The sequence below is a fragment of the Sebastes umbrosus genome, chromosome 14, assembly GCF_015220745.1.
Source record: "Sebastes umbrosus isolate fSebUmb1 chromosome 14, fSebUmb1.pri, whole genome shotgun sequence".
Classification (NCBI taxonomy): Eukaryota; Metazoa; Chordata; class Actinopteri; order Perciformes; family Sebastidae; genus Sebastes; species Sebastes umbrosus.
The window spans coordinates 20,434,421-20,448,399 of NC_051282.1; the positions used below are offsets into that span (position 1 = coordinate 20,434,421).

General features: G+C 43.1%; 1 protein-coding gene and 1 long non-coding RNA gene across 2 annotated transcripts; one reads left to right on the forward strand and one right to left on the reverse strand.

The window, feature by feature from the left end:
* The first annotated feature begins 2,815 nt into the window (after nucleotides 1–2,815).
* On the forward strand, nucleotides 2,816–8,739 carry LOC119501156. Its single transcript, XR_005209771.1, has 4 exons — nucleotides 2,816–2,828; nucleotides 3,251–3,259; nucleotides 6,416–6,420; nucleotides 8,598–8,739. It is a non-coding gene; the product is annotated as an uncharacterized LOC119501156 (long non-coding RNA).
* Nucleotides 7,606–9,176, reverse strand: LOC119501155. Its single transcript, XM_037791303.1, has 2 exons — nucleotides 8,621–9,176; nucleotides 7,606–8,524 (listed from the first exon to the last, which is right to left on the reverse strand). Exons 1-2 carry the CDS (start codon nucleotides 9,082–9,084, stop codon nucleotides 8,023–8,025), a joined length of 966 nt encoding a protein of 321 aa, XP_037647231.1. The 5' UTR covers nucleotides 9,085–9,176; the 3' UTR covers nucleotides 7,606–8,022.
* Between the last annotated feature and the right edge of the window lie 4,803 nt (nucleotides 9,177–13,979).

The window sequence follows — 13,979 nt, forward strand, 5'->3', positions numbered from 1 at the left end:
CAGCGTCCCTGCGGTCAAAAACCATTTGCCCTTCCGGGCTAAACCCTGACGCCAACAACACACCTCCTTACCTATATACCCGTGGCTGGGTCAATCAATTAATACAGTGTACCTAGTGTTCGTAAAAGTGAATTACATCCCAACCTCAGTATGTCAGCATCATGTTTTGGCTCTTACACACGGCATGATGAGAAGGGTGCCCCACACAAAGAGTAACCTAGGGGCCGCTGACCACCTTAATCCGCCGGGGCTTCTACGGACAAATTTTTTCCAGGAGAACATGCCCCCAGACCTCCCTAGACACAATTTTGCAACCACTTGTTGAAGGGATTTATCATGTTTCCTCTGCTTTAGTGTTTTTAGAGATGTTGGTATACATAGGGGAGAGCGAAGATGGGTGGTGTGTGTGGGGCCAAAATGCCAGGGCCGATTTCTTTCTCCCAGTCCAGCCCTGTTTTAGAGGCTTTACTTGATTAAACTCTCTTGTTCATTATAAAAAGCAACAAAGTCAGACTTGTTAATCATCTTGTGACCCTTCAGATTGATGCAACCTTTTTGTATTATCTTTTCATTTATCTTTTTTTATCATCCCACCACATATTGCTCTCCTATAAAGCTCCATAGGTTCTCATTAACCCATAACACTGATGATAGACCCTTCGGAGTTTCTGTTTGTCTGGTGTTACCTAATAGTTCACCTGCGTGTGTAGTCTGTTTGGACCAGATCACATGTGAAGCATCTGCTTTTCCTCTCAGCAGGTCTATTTAGAGAAACACTGTATCATAAAGAAAATAAAAGTCCTCTCTTCGGGCCAGTCTTCCATAAATATCCAGCTGCCTCCCTGAACAGGAAATGCCAGCATCCTGTGAAGAGGAACACAGAGTAATGCTTTCCACTCTTTCTCTCTCATGCACACACACTTCTGCTTGTTTACTTGTGTCAGGTTAAACAATATCCCTGCCCGCCAATATCCTGAATTCTTGCTTTAATGTGCTCTTCCTGTTGCGGTCGGCACCGAGCCAGTTCAGCTCTGCTGTGGCCAATGAGGAGAAAGCAAGGCTCCCTGCAGGGTCCTGCTCCGGTGGCTCTTGGCCGGACCGACTACTTCCCCTAAAGAAAATCCTGCTGCTGCATGGAGCTGAGGAATGCCAGAAATGTTCAGAACCGGCCTCCTTCCTTTATGCCTCTCTTCCCTCCTTACGGGCTTTGTTTTCTCCGTGGGAGGTGCTATTGTTTCCATACAGCACACACATAAACATATGCAGTTATTGAAGTGGTTGATTAAGTGCCTGTTTCTCAGAAGGACTCTCAGGATCAGTTGACTTTGATATTTAAGGTGACCATTAGAGGATGATTTAAGACAGATGTGGAGCAGTAAAAGAGGCTCCTACAGATCCAAACAAATACAAAGAGTAGATAACCTGCTCTTAACAATCTCTGTGGACTGAAACTAAGGTCCTGCTTAATGGTTTCTGGAGGTTATCAGGCAACAAATCGGCACATTACTTCGTAAAAATCCATTTGTCTCTCTTGAGTCTGTGTAACAACAGTCAAAACAGATAACATTAATATAACAAATATTGATTTTTCTTGCATGATACGAAGCCCGCATATATATACGTGTCTGACATCTGCTGCTGGGCTGTAAGATGTTTTTGCTGTCGGCGTTTCATCTCATGCTAACTAACCACAGACAAGTCTGTCAGCGCCTCCGGCCATGACACATTGATCCCTTGAGGTCTGTGTAAATCCAGAGCTGGGATCTCATAATGTAAACCTCTTGGGAAGCTGGAGGAGCTACGTTCTACACTGTACAGGTCAAAACGATCAGTTATATAACCAAAGATTGTTTGACAGCAGGGTGAAACATTTCACTGTGGCTTTCCCATCTATGTGCCACTGACAGATTAGGAACACGCTACATAAACGGTACTGTGACTGCAATCAAATATTTGTTTATGTAAAGCACTTTTCTTAGTCATAGTCAAATATTTTCTGTTATCTGAGTGGACGAAGAGAACATGTCAGGGCTTTAATGGAGTGTGTATCGTTTGGCACACATTGTGGTACTTACTGCTTCGTTCTACTTTACATCACGACTGTATATGTGGCATCGTGTAGTAAATAGTTTGTCTTTGCATTCTAACTTGTTACACACAGATGTATATACATGTGTAATATTATAGGATTAGATGAGATGCAGAGACACATTCTCACACCCAACTCGTCAAATACTGCCCGCTTGGTCAGTGGCCCTCGGCATTGGAGACAGATACACGGGGTATCCCCATGCCCCCAGGAAGAGTGCCGGGCTTTGAAGCTAATTTTTGTAGTGGCCAAATGGTGGTACTACAACTTCCGTGTCCGTCACGTGATGCCATTGGGTCCAAAAAGACTTTTTCCCATTGACTTACATTGGGAAAGAGACGTCTGTAAATCAGAGGATCATCAACGAACACTTCAATAGCCTGTATTTACATCATTGTGTCCATTGTTTTCCTATGGGGAGAGCGACGTACCGCTTGAAATTGCCACTGAGCGCTGCGCTCAAAGTTCAAATTATTCCAACTTTGACCTCGGTTGCCGCTGACCTTTCAAAGCGCAACCAATGAGATAACAGCTGCAACTGTTGTCGTTGCCTAGCAACAGTGAACCGCTTTCCTTGCGCTCTTTTTGGTGACGTTATACCTGCGCCGTGCTTTGCCTCTGCAAGGATCTGCGTCCTACCTAGCGGTGAGCAAATTTCTTAACATGTGAAGGCAGCTTTAACATTGTGAAGACAAAGACAAACAACAGGTTGTTGGTTTTGCGCGGCACATGAACAAAAGTCTCCTGCTGTAATAATGCTCTGAATTTCAACTTTAGCATCTCTAACTGCCGCAATAAACTCAATCACGTTCACGATTACTTTTCTTCTGTTACTTTTTGTGCTGGTCAGGGGGCACTTGGCGTAACGGGTACATTATTGAAAAAAAGTTTGAGAGCCACTGTTCTAGGCCAACCATTGACCTGTTTCCATCACTAGTTGGACATAAATGAAGTGTCCCCAGCTCCTCGTAGCGTTCCTCTCTCTCCGTCAGCCTGACCTCTCTCTGTCTCCTCTGTTGTGTTTTTCTCTCTCCATGTCTCTCTCAATCTCACTATCTCTAGATCTCTTTCAGTGCACCAGTTTTCTCAGAAGAATTTCCCCTCGCACCTTACATAATGGGGAAATTCCTTTACGCTTGTGTTCCTGATTAGTGTGGAGAGTACACTGATGTCAGAAAACTCAAGAAGGTCTGTTTGTAGTCTTAGACTATAAGCTCACCTTTACATCGTAGCAATATAGGTCAATGATCTCTATCAAAAACTCATCAAATGACTTTCATTTCATCCATTTAGGAATCTGCTCTATTGACATCCTCAACACTTTGACCTCTCAGTCACTCCCTCCATATCAGTTCACTCCTGCTACATTCCAGCGTTGACCTTTAAGATCTTTTAAGATCCACATAAAGCCCACAATAAGGGCCAGAGCTACAGCCTCTTGATGCTGAAGGATATCAGTGGCTGGTAGAAGTGGACCTTAAGTGGATGAAAACGAGGAAACAGTCCTCACAATTATTTGGGATTCTGTCTCTTAGTCCCAAAAATGCTGTTGTATTTCATAGAGATAAGACCAACCATGACAAATCAAAGCCTCCATGTTCGCTGACTAGATGTTGACCGGGACAAACGATGGAGATTTCTGTCTTTCACGTGTCCCAGCGATGCTTGCAAAAGAAAAACAGAAAGAGAGAGGAGAGTATTTCCCGAAACACTCGTAACCGCTGGTAATATGTTTCTCATGGTGGTGCATTCATAGCAGCGAGGGAGGCAAATGCCTTTGGTTAAGCGGAGCTATTTATTCTGTCCCTGGAAACGGTTGAAGAACAACAAAAGCATTCTCAACAGAGAGTAGCATGACCTGATGCTGCTGCCTGTTTTCCTCTGTCTGCGGTGACTACATCCTCCCTCAACATGGGGGCACTGCTGGCACACACATCGCACTCAAAGAGCCACACAATAGGCACACTCAGCTCGGGGAGAACTTTTCAACTCAAAAGCTGTGTAAGGAACCCAACCAAAACAAGGGACGCTGCTAAGTTGATCCTTAAAAGGTTCAATTTCAATGTGGGTAAGCTCATGGAAAGAAACAAAAATACTGCCAGTTCTGTTGTTTGGATTTGCAGGACGCGGTGCACACGAATGCCCACTCACATGTACTTAAATTGTAGTTTATATACACACACAAACACACACACACACACACACACGCTCGCCAGAGTACTCGCGGTGAACTCTGTCCGCTGACTCGCTACAAGCCCGGGAGGGAGTCCAGGTTTTCAGACTGACGGTACAGATTATGGTGGTCTGGATCTTTTCGAGTGCTTGATTTTCAACCCACAGCGCTCTGCTTGTTTACTACGGTACTGGATTAGGGAGTTATTTGGAGCGCACACACACATATACACACGCATACACACACAAGTACGTACATTCAGGATTCAGACACGTGCTTTAGCGATAAGTTAAAGTCCCAGTGAAATGGAAGTTAGAGCGTCTTTAGCTTCTGTACCGTGAGTAATTCCCAGTGAGCGGTGTACAGTTACGAGAGGGATTTAAATCAAATCCTTAGCATTTGATTGGACCGCTAAAAAGTGGGCGGGCTTATAATGTAGCGTGATCAAGCCCCCAGGAAGAGCGCCAAGCTTTGAATTTTCGTAGTGGCCGAACGGTGGTACTACAACACCTGTGTCCGTCACGTGATGCCATTGGGCCCAAAATGACTTTTTCCCATAGACTTACATTGGGAAAGAGATGTCTGTAACTCAGTGGATAATTTTTTTGAGGTAAATCAACTTCCTAGTACGAACACTTGATTAGCCCTTATTTAAATCATTAGGTCCTAAAAGTTGTAAAATGCACTAATAGCCAAATCCAGAGTTATTTATCTTCCTCCGTTCATGTGAATGAGAGACAGACCGAGGCTGGACTGAGGGCTGGGAGGCGGGGTTAAAGGAAACGCTACTGCACTTGCTCTATAGGCCCAGTGGATGCAGTAGATCGCCGGATGATCCGGATAATTTTATCACTCTGCAGTTGAGCCATTTTGGCTTCATGCGCCACTGAGCAACTCTCATAGGAATGAAAGGGAGCCCGTCTCCAGCGCTGTATCCAGCTCTCTTTATACATCCATGAGCATGATACGGAGTCTCCACACACACCTACTTTGTAGCTAAAAGTTCCCGAAAAGCCCAGTCTGCTCTGATTGGTCAGCTGGCCCTCTGTTGTCAATCCAACCAAACTCTTTGGACTCCGATCCAGCTCTGCTCTAACTAACTTTGTTTGAGGGCGTGCCAAACCAGCCGCTAGTCAGGAATTATGCTAATGTATACTTGGTGACATCACCACGTTACGGAAGAAAAGGCAAGACTTCAAGCCAGGCGTTTCATGCAGTTCAGGAGCAGTGTTTCTGTGAGGGAGAGTAACTCCCTCTTGGCGTGGACTTTGAGCTTTGTAACTTTGCACATCTTTTACATGCACAACAAACTATGTGACACACTAAAGGAAAGGGAAAAAGCACAAAAGCATAACAGGTCCTCTTTAATACCGTTATCTCGTGATCACAAGTTGATTATTGGTACCTTCAAATGGGGTCGTGTTTACCGTGTTCACGAGTTGAGTCCATATGAACGCCCCCCTCTTGTGGTATTCACAACCTCGTAAGTGGAAAGTTTCTGAAAGCTCAGAGGTCAAGAGTTGTGACATGTTTGTTGACGTAGTGGTGGAGTCCATGGAAGTTAAATTTCAGTGCATAATAAGTGAATATATTGTAATTTTAGTTGTATATTGTTTTTCTTTGTAATTCTATAATATGTCTGAGGAAAATGTTATTATTCCCAACAACCTCATCTTTTTCCTCTGTCATTATGCCTTTGCATTTACTGCATTATGTTACCCACTTGCTGGCTTGCTAAATTCTTAGTGTAGGGGTTCTACTTTGGTAGGTTTTGGTAATTAGCAAATTAATTAATAAATAATAATAGAATTATTAATATTAATAAAGATTATCAATAAACATCAATAATAAACGGGGCACCACCCTGGAATCAGGGACCAATGACCAAAACGTTGATATAGTCTCATTATATATGCTAAACTATCAATTTGGAACGTTGATTAATAATTAAATTAATAACTATAACCAAAATAGATAGTAAAGGTTGAAGGATATCGGAGTTCTTGACATAGCAGAGGTTGGCATTATTCACTCTTGTGCAACATTAAAGAGACCAGCATGTATATTCCACAAACATTTATTTACAAGTTAATAAAGGTTCAAAACACAATATTAACCTAACTAAATAACTAAACTAAACAAACCAAACACAGTGTGTGTGTGTGTGTGTGTGTGTGTGTGTGTGAGAGAGAGGGGGAGGGAGGGGAAACAAGATGGCGTCTTGTTTCAAAATGTCTGTATTGCCTACAAACAAAATGGTGAGCACTGTAAAACTACAAAGATGGCTGAATCAAAGATGGCGGAATCAAAGATGGTGGAATTAAAGATGGCCATCAGCATGTCACCACATGACCTCTTTGTTCTTCTGAGAAGAAGGACAAAGAGGGGGGGGTGATGTGGGGTTAAGATTATCTGAAGCTGTATGTTTATGTTTAACTAATTCACAGTTTCTGTATGTGATCTTAACGTGTGTTAGATATGCAGTGGGTTAGAAAAGATGGTTAGTTTGCATGCAAGACCTTGTCTATGTGAAGCATAAACTAAACACATCAGATGTGGCGAAGCCAGTTACCCAAAAATCAAATACAGATAAATCAACACAGTCAAACTCAATGAATAACATTAAACCAAATCAATACAAGTACTTTCTAGAAATCAAAGTTGAACAGTCTTGCTCAGCCATGTACGATTGCTAATGCTAAGGCCCAGTACGTTACCGATCCATGGAAGAACCGGGTTTGTGATTCCATGTGTTGAAGTTGTGGTTCCAAGTCAAAGATGTCGTCTTTGCTGTTAGTTTAGTGTTAACTTCTTTGCTTGATAGCTTGAAGTTAGCTGGTGAAAAGGGCAGAGCACTCGCGTCGTCTGCCGTTTGGTTCCTTGTGGCTATGTCAGTTTCCTAACAGGACATAGAATCAGAGAGCAGAGCTGCTTCCGGTCTGGAGCACAGCAACTCACCTCCAGCAGGTCAGCTTGGATGAGAAGGTGAAGCAGAAAGAGCTGTGGGTCACCTCCAGCAGCTGGTCAGCTTGTGTCAGGAAGTGAAAAGCAAAGAGTCGAAAGAGGAGGAACAAAGGACATTCCTCTGGTTTTGTTCTGTGTGATTTTCACACCTCTGTGTGAAATGTTACTGTAGCCAATGAGAGCATACCTCCAGGATTCTGGGAGATAGTTCACTGTGTCTGCCACCAGAAATGGCAGGTCCCTACATTAGCCTCTGTAGTTTCTAGACACTGACAATAACGTTAATATTGCCAACCGATGGTAAATGCAAATGCATATTCACAAGCAGTATAAAACATGTTACCTGTGTCCTTAAATTAAAAAGAAAATTCGACAAAAGTGTGAAGAAAGGTCTTTATTCTTAGATTTTTGGTTGCTGGAAAAAACAGTCAATAACTGACACATTTGAGTTGAAGACATATCTGACTACATACAGACACAAAATCAAGCATTTTTACTTTATCAATTTAGAGATATTCCAAAGTAAATGTCTGATATTTCTACCATGAATTGGCTTTTCTTTTCAGATCTGAAGTCATTTCAGTATTTCAGTTATTCTCGATTTTTACAATCACTGATAAGTCCAAATGACACCCAGATAGTAAGCAACTTTCAAAACACAAAATGGCCTCAAAGGGTAAAATAACTATTAAGCAAGTAAGAAAAAAAGAACACCACATCAGATCACCTGTCTTCTTTTGAACATAAAGATAAAGTACCTTTCTTCTTAGCTGTATTTGGGAAATTGGCCAGTGAACTACTCTGCCCATTTTCCAAGTGCATCGGCCTTCAGATCAAAATCTTCCCTTTGATTCATCTTTGTAGTACGGCTGACTTCTCCAACTGCACGCGACATGCTGAACATGGCATATTGCCATTCAAGGTAGGCTACAAAGAGCAGCCATGACTTTCCTACTTCTTTTGACTTGCAGCTCTTAAAAGCTTCTTGGGTGCGGTTTTCAGATTGTTGCACTTCTGCCAAAAAATCTTTGTTAGCCTCCTCTGGGTCACAATTGAGATTAAAGATCACATCAGCTGGTGGCGTTCGCTGAAATGCTGAAATCAACCAGGTAAAAGTCTCAACTGCCCTCACATCAGTGGTAGAGTTCATGCGGGAGACATGATGCATCAAATCTTGTGCAAAAGCTCCTCCCAGGATAATATTGACTACTATGTTGTCGTCCTTTATCGGTAGCGTGTGATTATTTTCCAGCAATTTGTCCAAAGATTGGAAATCGACATGTAATTGCTTGAGGTACCTTGGTGAGATAAACAGACAATAAAATCACACAAACTGACATATAGAGTTCTAGTGCCAAACTGATTTTATAGGGCATACACATTGCAGTACCTACCTCTCTGTCTCCTCTCTCATCCTGGTGGGGTTGTTTGCAATGTGGGGTACCAGCCTCAGGTATTCACTGGCGGTGTAGACATGCGGTGGGTAGTACCCTCTCAGGGGGTCTTTGACAAATAAACCTGGAATGGGCCCTGAGTCTGACACCCACTCTCCCCTGGCCTGTCTGGCAAGAGTGTCAAACAGCACAGCCAGGGACAGGGCCACTACCCCCACCCCACCAAGAGTGACCTTGCCCTCCCTGCCAAAAGTGGTCTTCAGGCCCTGGGTGAAGTCCTCCAGCTGCTTCGGGGTCAGGGAGGACTGCACTGTCCTGTAGTGGTCCCTCAAATGAAGTGAAGAGTTGGTGGACATCATTTTCCCGAAAAGAGGACTGGGGTTGTAGTTTGGGTAAGGGCAGATGCCCCGAGCAACAGAGGCCAGTTGGGCTACGTCCTCAAGCTCGCAATGCATGTTCCCCATCTTGATGTGAGTTTGTCAGTAGATTTCACTAAGAACAATCTCTGTGAAAAGACTCAACGAGACAACAGTAGCTGAGTGTGTGTGTCTGACAGGCTGTCCCTGGACATCATATATAAAGTCAGAGTGGGATCATGACGTCAAGTCTGTCATTAATTATTATTTAGCCGTGTCCTCCAAATGAGACTGTCTGTGTCTGTCTCTTGCACTAATGTTTGATGTACTCCTCATCTTGCCAAAGCACATTGACTAACTGGCTGAAAGTTGAAAAAAAAACTTCCAACAGACACATAGAAGAGATAAAGTGTGCAGATAGTGCATTTTTTATTAAAGCATTTTCAAAATGTGTGCTTAAACTAAAAGTCGAAAAATTACACCATACATGCAGTAGTTCAACCCGGTCTCACGGGAAGGCGTATTAATACCACAACATTACACGGACATTCTGCGTGTCATGAGTACGCATTTTAGTCTTTTTGCGTGTCATTTTTACGCCACGCAAATGTCCGCAGTTAAGTCTAGTCAAGAAAACCACTAACTTAAGGCTGGACCACACTAAAGGATTTTTCAGATATTAACAGATTTTGAAAATGTGAGATACCCCACACATGTCGACATGTTATGTTAAATTCAACAGTTTTGTTCCTATAGTGTGTGGTGAGCAACAATTTGGCCAAAACAGCACAACACACACTAACATCTCGCAAAATCTCTTGCGATCAAATGTGACTTTAGTGCTTTGTGTTTTGTATTAGCTCATGCATAAGTCGCGCCTGCCATGACGGCGTTGGTTGTCCTTCCACTTCAGTCTTAACCATGCATGTCTAAAGAGAGCAGGATACAGCGTTGGAGGCTCAAGTTCATTCCTATGAGAGTTGCTCAGTGGCGCATGAAGCCAAAAATGTCTCGACTACCGAGTGATAAAGTTTTCGGATCATCCGGTGATCCTCCGCATCCATTAGGCCCCTAGAGCAAGAGCAGTAGCGTTTTCTTTAACTCCGCCTCTCAGCCCTCGGTCAAGCCTCGGTCTGGGTCTCATTCACATGAACGGAGGAAGAGAAATAACTCTGGATTCAGCTATGAGTGCATTTTACAACTTTTAGGGCCTGATGATTTGATTAAAGGCTAGTCAAGTGTAAGTCTATAGGAAAAGGTATTTTTGGGCCCAATGGCATCACGTGACGGACACAGAAGTTGTAGCACCACCATTTGGCCACTACGAAAACTTGCTGCACGCTAAACGCCTTGCACATTATCATGGCATTCACCTTTTTGTGCAAATGGGCTGAGTAGTCTGTATGTGTACACAACTTAACAGAAAGTCATGTTTTTATTACTTAACTTTCATTACATTAAATCATTTCATTTATTCATTTTATGTCATTTATTACTTTCAAATGCGGCAGGTTATTTAAACATCAGCCCTGTGAGGTCTTTGACTATTAATCACAGTGTAAGACATTTGGCCGGGTGCACAACTTCACTGTCCAACTAATGTTTGCTGGAAAAGAGCAAAGGTTCTGCAACTGTATGCACAACATTGTTGCCGTCAATAAAACTTACCCAACAGTGATAGAGATCGAGCACAACAAACATATTGACAAATGTGAGGACAAAGGACTGGAAGGTACATGAAATATTCCCGTAACTCCGCTGTGATTGAGTTTGTATAAACATTAGGTTCAGCTCAAACAGTATGAATAAATACGCTTATTTGCTTTCTTGCAGAGAGTTAGATGAGAAGATTGATGCCACTCTTGTTTGTATGCTAAATATGAAGCTACAGCCTGCGCCTGTTAACTTATCATAAAGACTGGAACAGGGGGAACAGCTTTAACTTTTTTGAACATTACAAAAATGTAAAATGAAAATCTTTTCTTTATCAAAGAGGGGGTAGCAGGTGTTTGTGGAAGAGATCAAACCAATATTGTGGTGCCATTATCAGTAATGTTGAAAATGACCTTGAATCATACTGTGAGGGTCACACTCAGCAGGCTGGTTGGTTCATTATATCTCTAAAGGAGGGTCAGCTGTGGAGCCTGATTGTCCCAGATGAGGATCAGGTGTGTGGAGCCTATATGTCTACTCCTGGTTTCCAGTGCTCAGATGCTGACTCACTGTCTCATTGTGAGAGCTTCATTCTGTTGCTTGGTCTAGCTGTGTAGAGGTGTGTGTATCGGCAGAAGTTACCACGTGAACCTATCTGCCTGATTTGCTCACCTGTTTTCTGTTGGAGTGGTGTGTCGGTCTGTGTGGCTGCCAGTGTCTTTTTCTTCAGTTGACTTGACTCTGTTTCCCAGAGAGTTTATCCTCTAGTCAGCTGCTCGACACTATCTGAGTCCACTAATCTAAGTATCTTAGTGAGGGTAGGGAGCCTTTCTTTTTTAGGCTCATTTTTTATTTGGTGTTTCCTCTATCCCTTCAATTGCTTGCAATTTTTGTGGTTACCATTCTGGGGCAAACTTTAAGATTCCCCTGGTCCACTATTGCGTCCAACTCCCCGTTACCCTGACACTATGATCACCAAAGCACTGGTGAACTTAAGGGGGGCATGTTCGAACAAACCGCAGAAAAAGTGCCTTCTTGGATGCCCCTATGGTAGATAAAACTTGATAAAATTACCCTTGAGGGTCCCCTTCCAGTGGAGAAAACGTGATAAATTACCTCTAGGGTGCCCTTCCAGTGGAGAAAACGTGATAAGGTGCTCTCTAGGGTGCCCTTCCAGCCATTGGGACCCTAGAGGAAGAGCAGTAGCGTTTCCTTTAACTCTGCCTCTCGGCCCTCGGTCCAGCCTCGGTCTGGGTTTCATTCACATGAACGGAGGGAGAGAAATAACTCTGGATTCAGCTATGAGTGCATTTTACAACTTTTAGTGCCTAATGATTTGATTAAAGGCTAGTCAAGTGTAAGTCTATGGGAAAAAGTATTTTTGGGCCCAATGGCATCACGTGACGGACACAGATGTTGTAGCACCACCAGTTGGCCACTACCAAAACTTGCTTCAGAGCCCGGCGCTCTTCTTGGGGGCTTGGACTCAATTGGCTATCGTTCTTTGTGATTTTGACTGTGTCATCGTCTGTCCTCGGGGTTCCCCACACACAGCAGGAGATCCGATCCAAAATATTGAACATGTTTAATATTTCCGATTTGAAATCAGTGCGACCATGATGGACTTCTGAGCAGATCAGGGGATGTAAAAACACTCTTAACATATCTCACACGACAGGAATATCTGGAAAGATAATCTTTGCTTTGCTGACGATTGTCAGGAGGGGGAATCAGGCCCAAAATTGGCTTGTCTCTTGTGTAGTGTACCCGGCATAAGGTCCAGGAAAGAAAAACACTTAGGTAGGATAAGGGAACACATCATGGTGGGGCTTAAAATAAGTACGTAAACTAAGTAATATACGTACAGAAAGAACGTAACCCAACTATGGAAAACACGTCACAAACGTCAATAAAAAATGTGATCGTCACATGACAAACCTGGTTAAACCGTAGCATTTATATATTTATTGCTGAGTTTACATTGTAGTCAGTACAGGATACATGGCGTACAAATGACTCGCGGAAATCAAGAAAGGCGTGCTTATTGCATGCTAAGCGCCTTGCACATTATCGTGGCATTCGCCTTTTTGTGCAAATGGGCTGAGTAGTCTGTATGTGTACACAACTTAACAGAAAGTCATGTTTTTATTACTTAACTTTCATTACATTAAATCATTTCATTTATTCATTTTATGTCATTTATTACTTTCAAATGCGGCAGGTTATTTAGACATCAGCCCTGTGAGGTCTTTGACTATTAATCACAGTATAAGACATTTGGCCGGGTGCACAACTTCAACGTCTGACTGATGTTTGCTGGAAAAGAGCAAAGGTTCTGCAACTGTATGCACAACATTGTTGCTGTCAATAAAACCTACCCAACAGTTTTTCCCATAGACTTACATTGGGAAAGAGATGTCTGTAACTCAGCAGATCATTTTTTTAAGGTAAATCAACTTCCCAGTACGAACACTTGATTAGCCCTTATTTAAATCATTAGGTCCTAAAAGTTGTAAAATGCACTAATAGCCAAATCCAGAGTTATTTATCTTCCTCCGTTCATGTGAATGAGAGACAGACCGAGGCTGGACTGAGGGCTGGGAGGCGGGGTTAAAGGAAACGCTACTGCGCCTGCTCTAGGGGCCCAATGGATGCAGTAGATCGCCGGATGATCCGGATAAATTTATCACTCTGCAGTCAAGCCATTTTGGCTTCATGCGCCACTGAGCAACTCTCATAGGAATGAAAGGGAGCCCGTCTCCAGCGCTGTATCCAGCTCTCTTTATACATCCATGAGCATGATACGGAGTCTCCACACACACCTACCTTGTAGCTAAAAGTTCCCGAAAAGCCCAGTCTGCTCTGATTGGTCAGCTGGCCCTCTGTTGTCAATCCAACCAAACTCTTTGGACTCCGATCCAGCTCTGCTCTAACTAACTTTGTTTGAGAGCGTGCCAAACCAGCCGCTAGTCAGGAATTATGCTAATGTATACTTGGTGACATCACCACGTTACGGAAGAAAAGGCAAGACTTCAAGCCAGGCGTTTCATGCAGTTCAGGAGCAGTGTTTCTGTGAGGGAGAGTAACTCCCTCTTGGCGTGGACTTTGAGCTTTGTAACTTTGCAGATCTTTTACATGCACAACAAACTATGTGACACACTAAAGGAAAGGGAAAAAGCACAAAAGCATAACAGGTCCTCTTTAATACCATTATCTCATGATCACAAGTTGATTATTGATACCTTCAAATGGGGTCGTGTTTACCGTGTTCACGAGTTGAGTCCATATGAACGCCCCCCTCTTGTGGTATTCACAACCTCGTAAGTGGAAAGTTTCTGAAAGCTCAGAGG

Bases quoted from the DNA above. Each gene is read 5' to 3' on its own strand.
- LOC119501155 (XM_037791303.1), bottom strand. From the start codon at position 9,084: ATGGGGAACATGCATTGCGAGCTTGAGGACGTAGCCCAACTGGCCTCT. The intron at 8,525-8,620 runs GTAGGTACTGCA...TATCTCACCAAG, and splicing joins ATGAGAGAGGAGACAGAGAG to GTACCTCAAGCAATTACATG.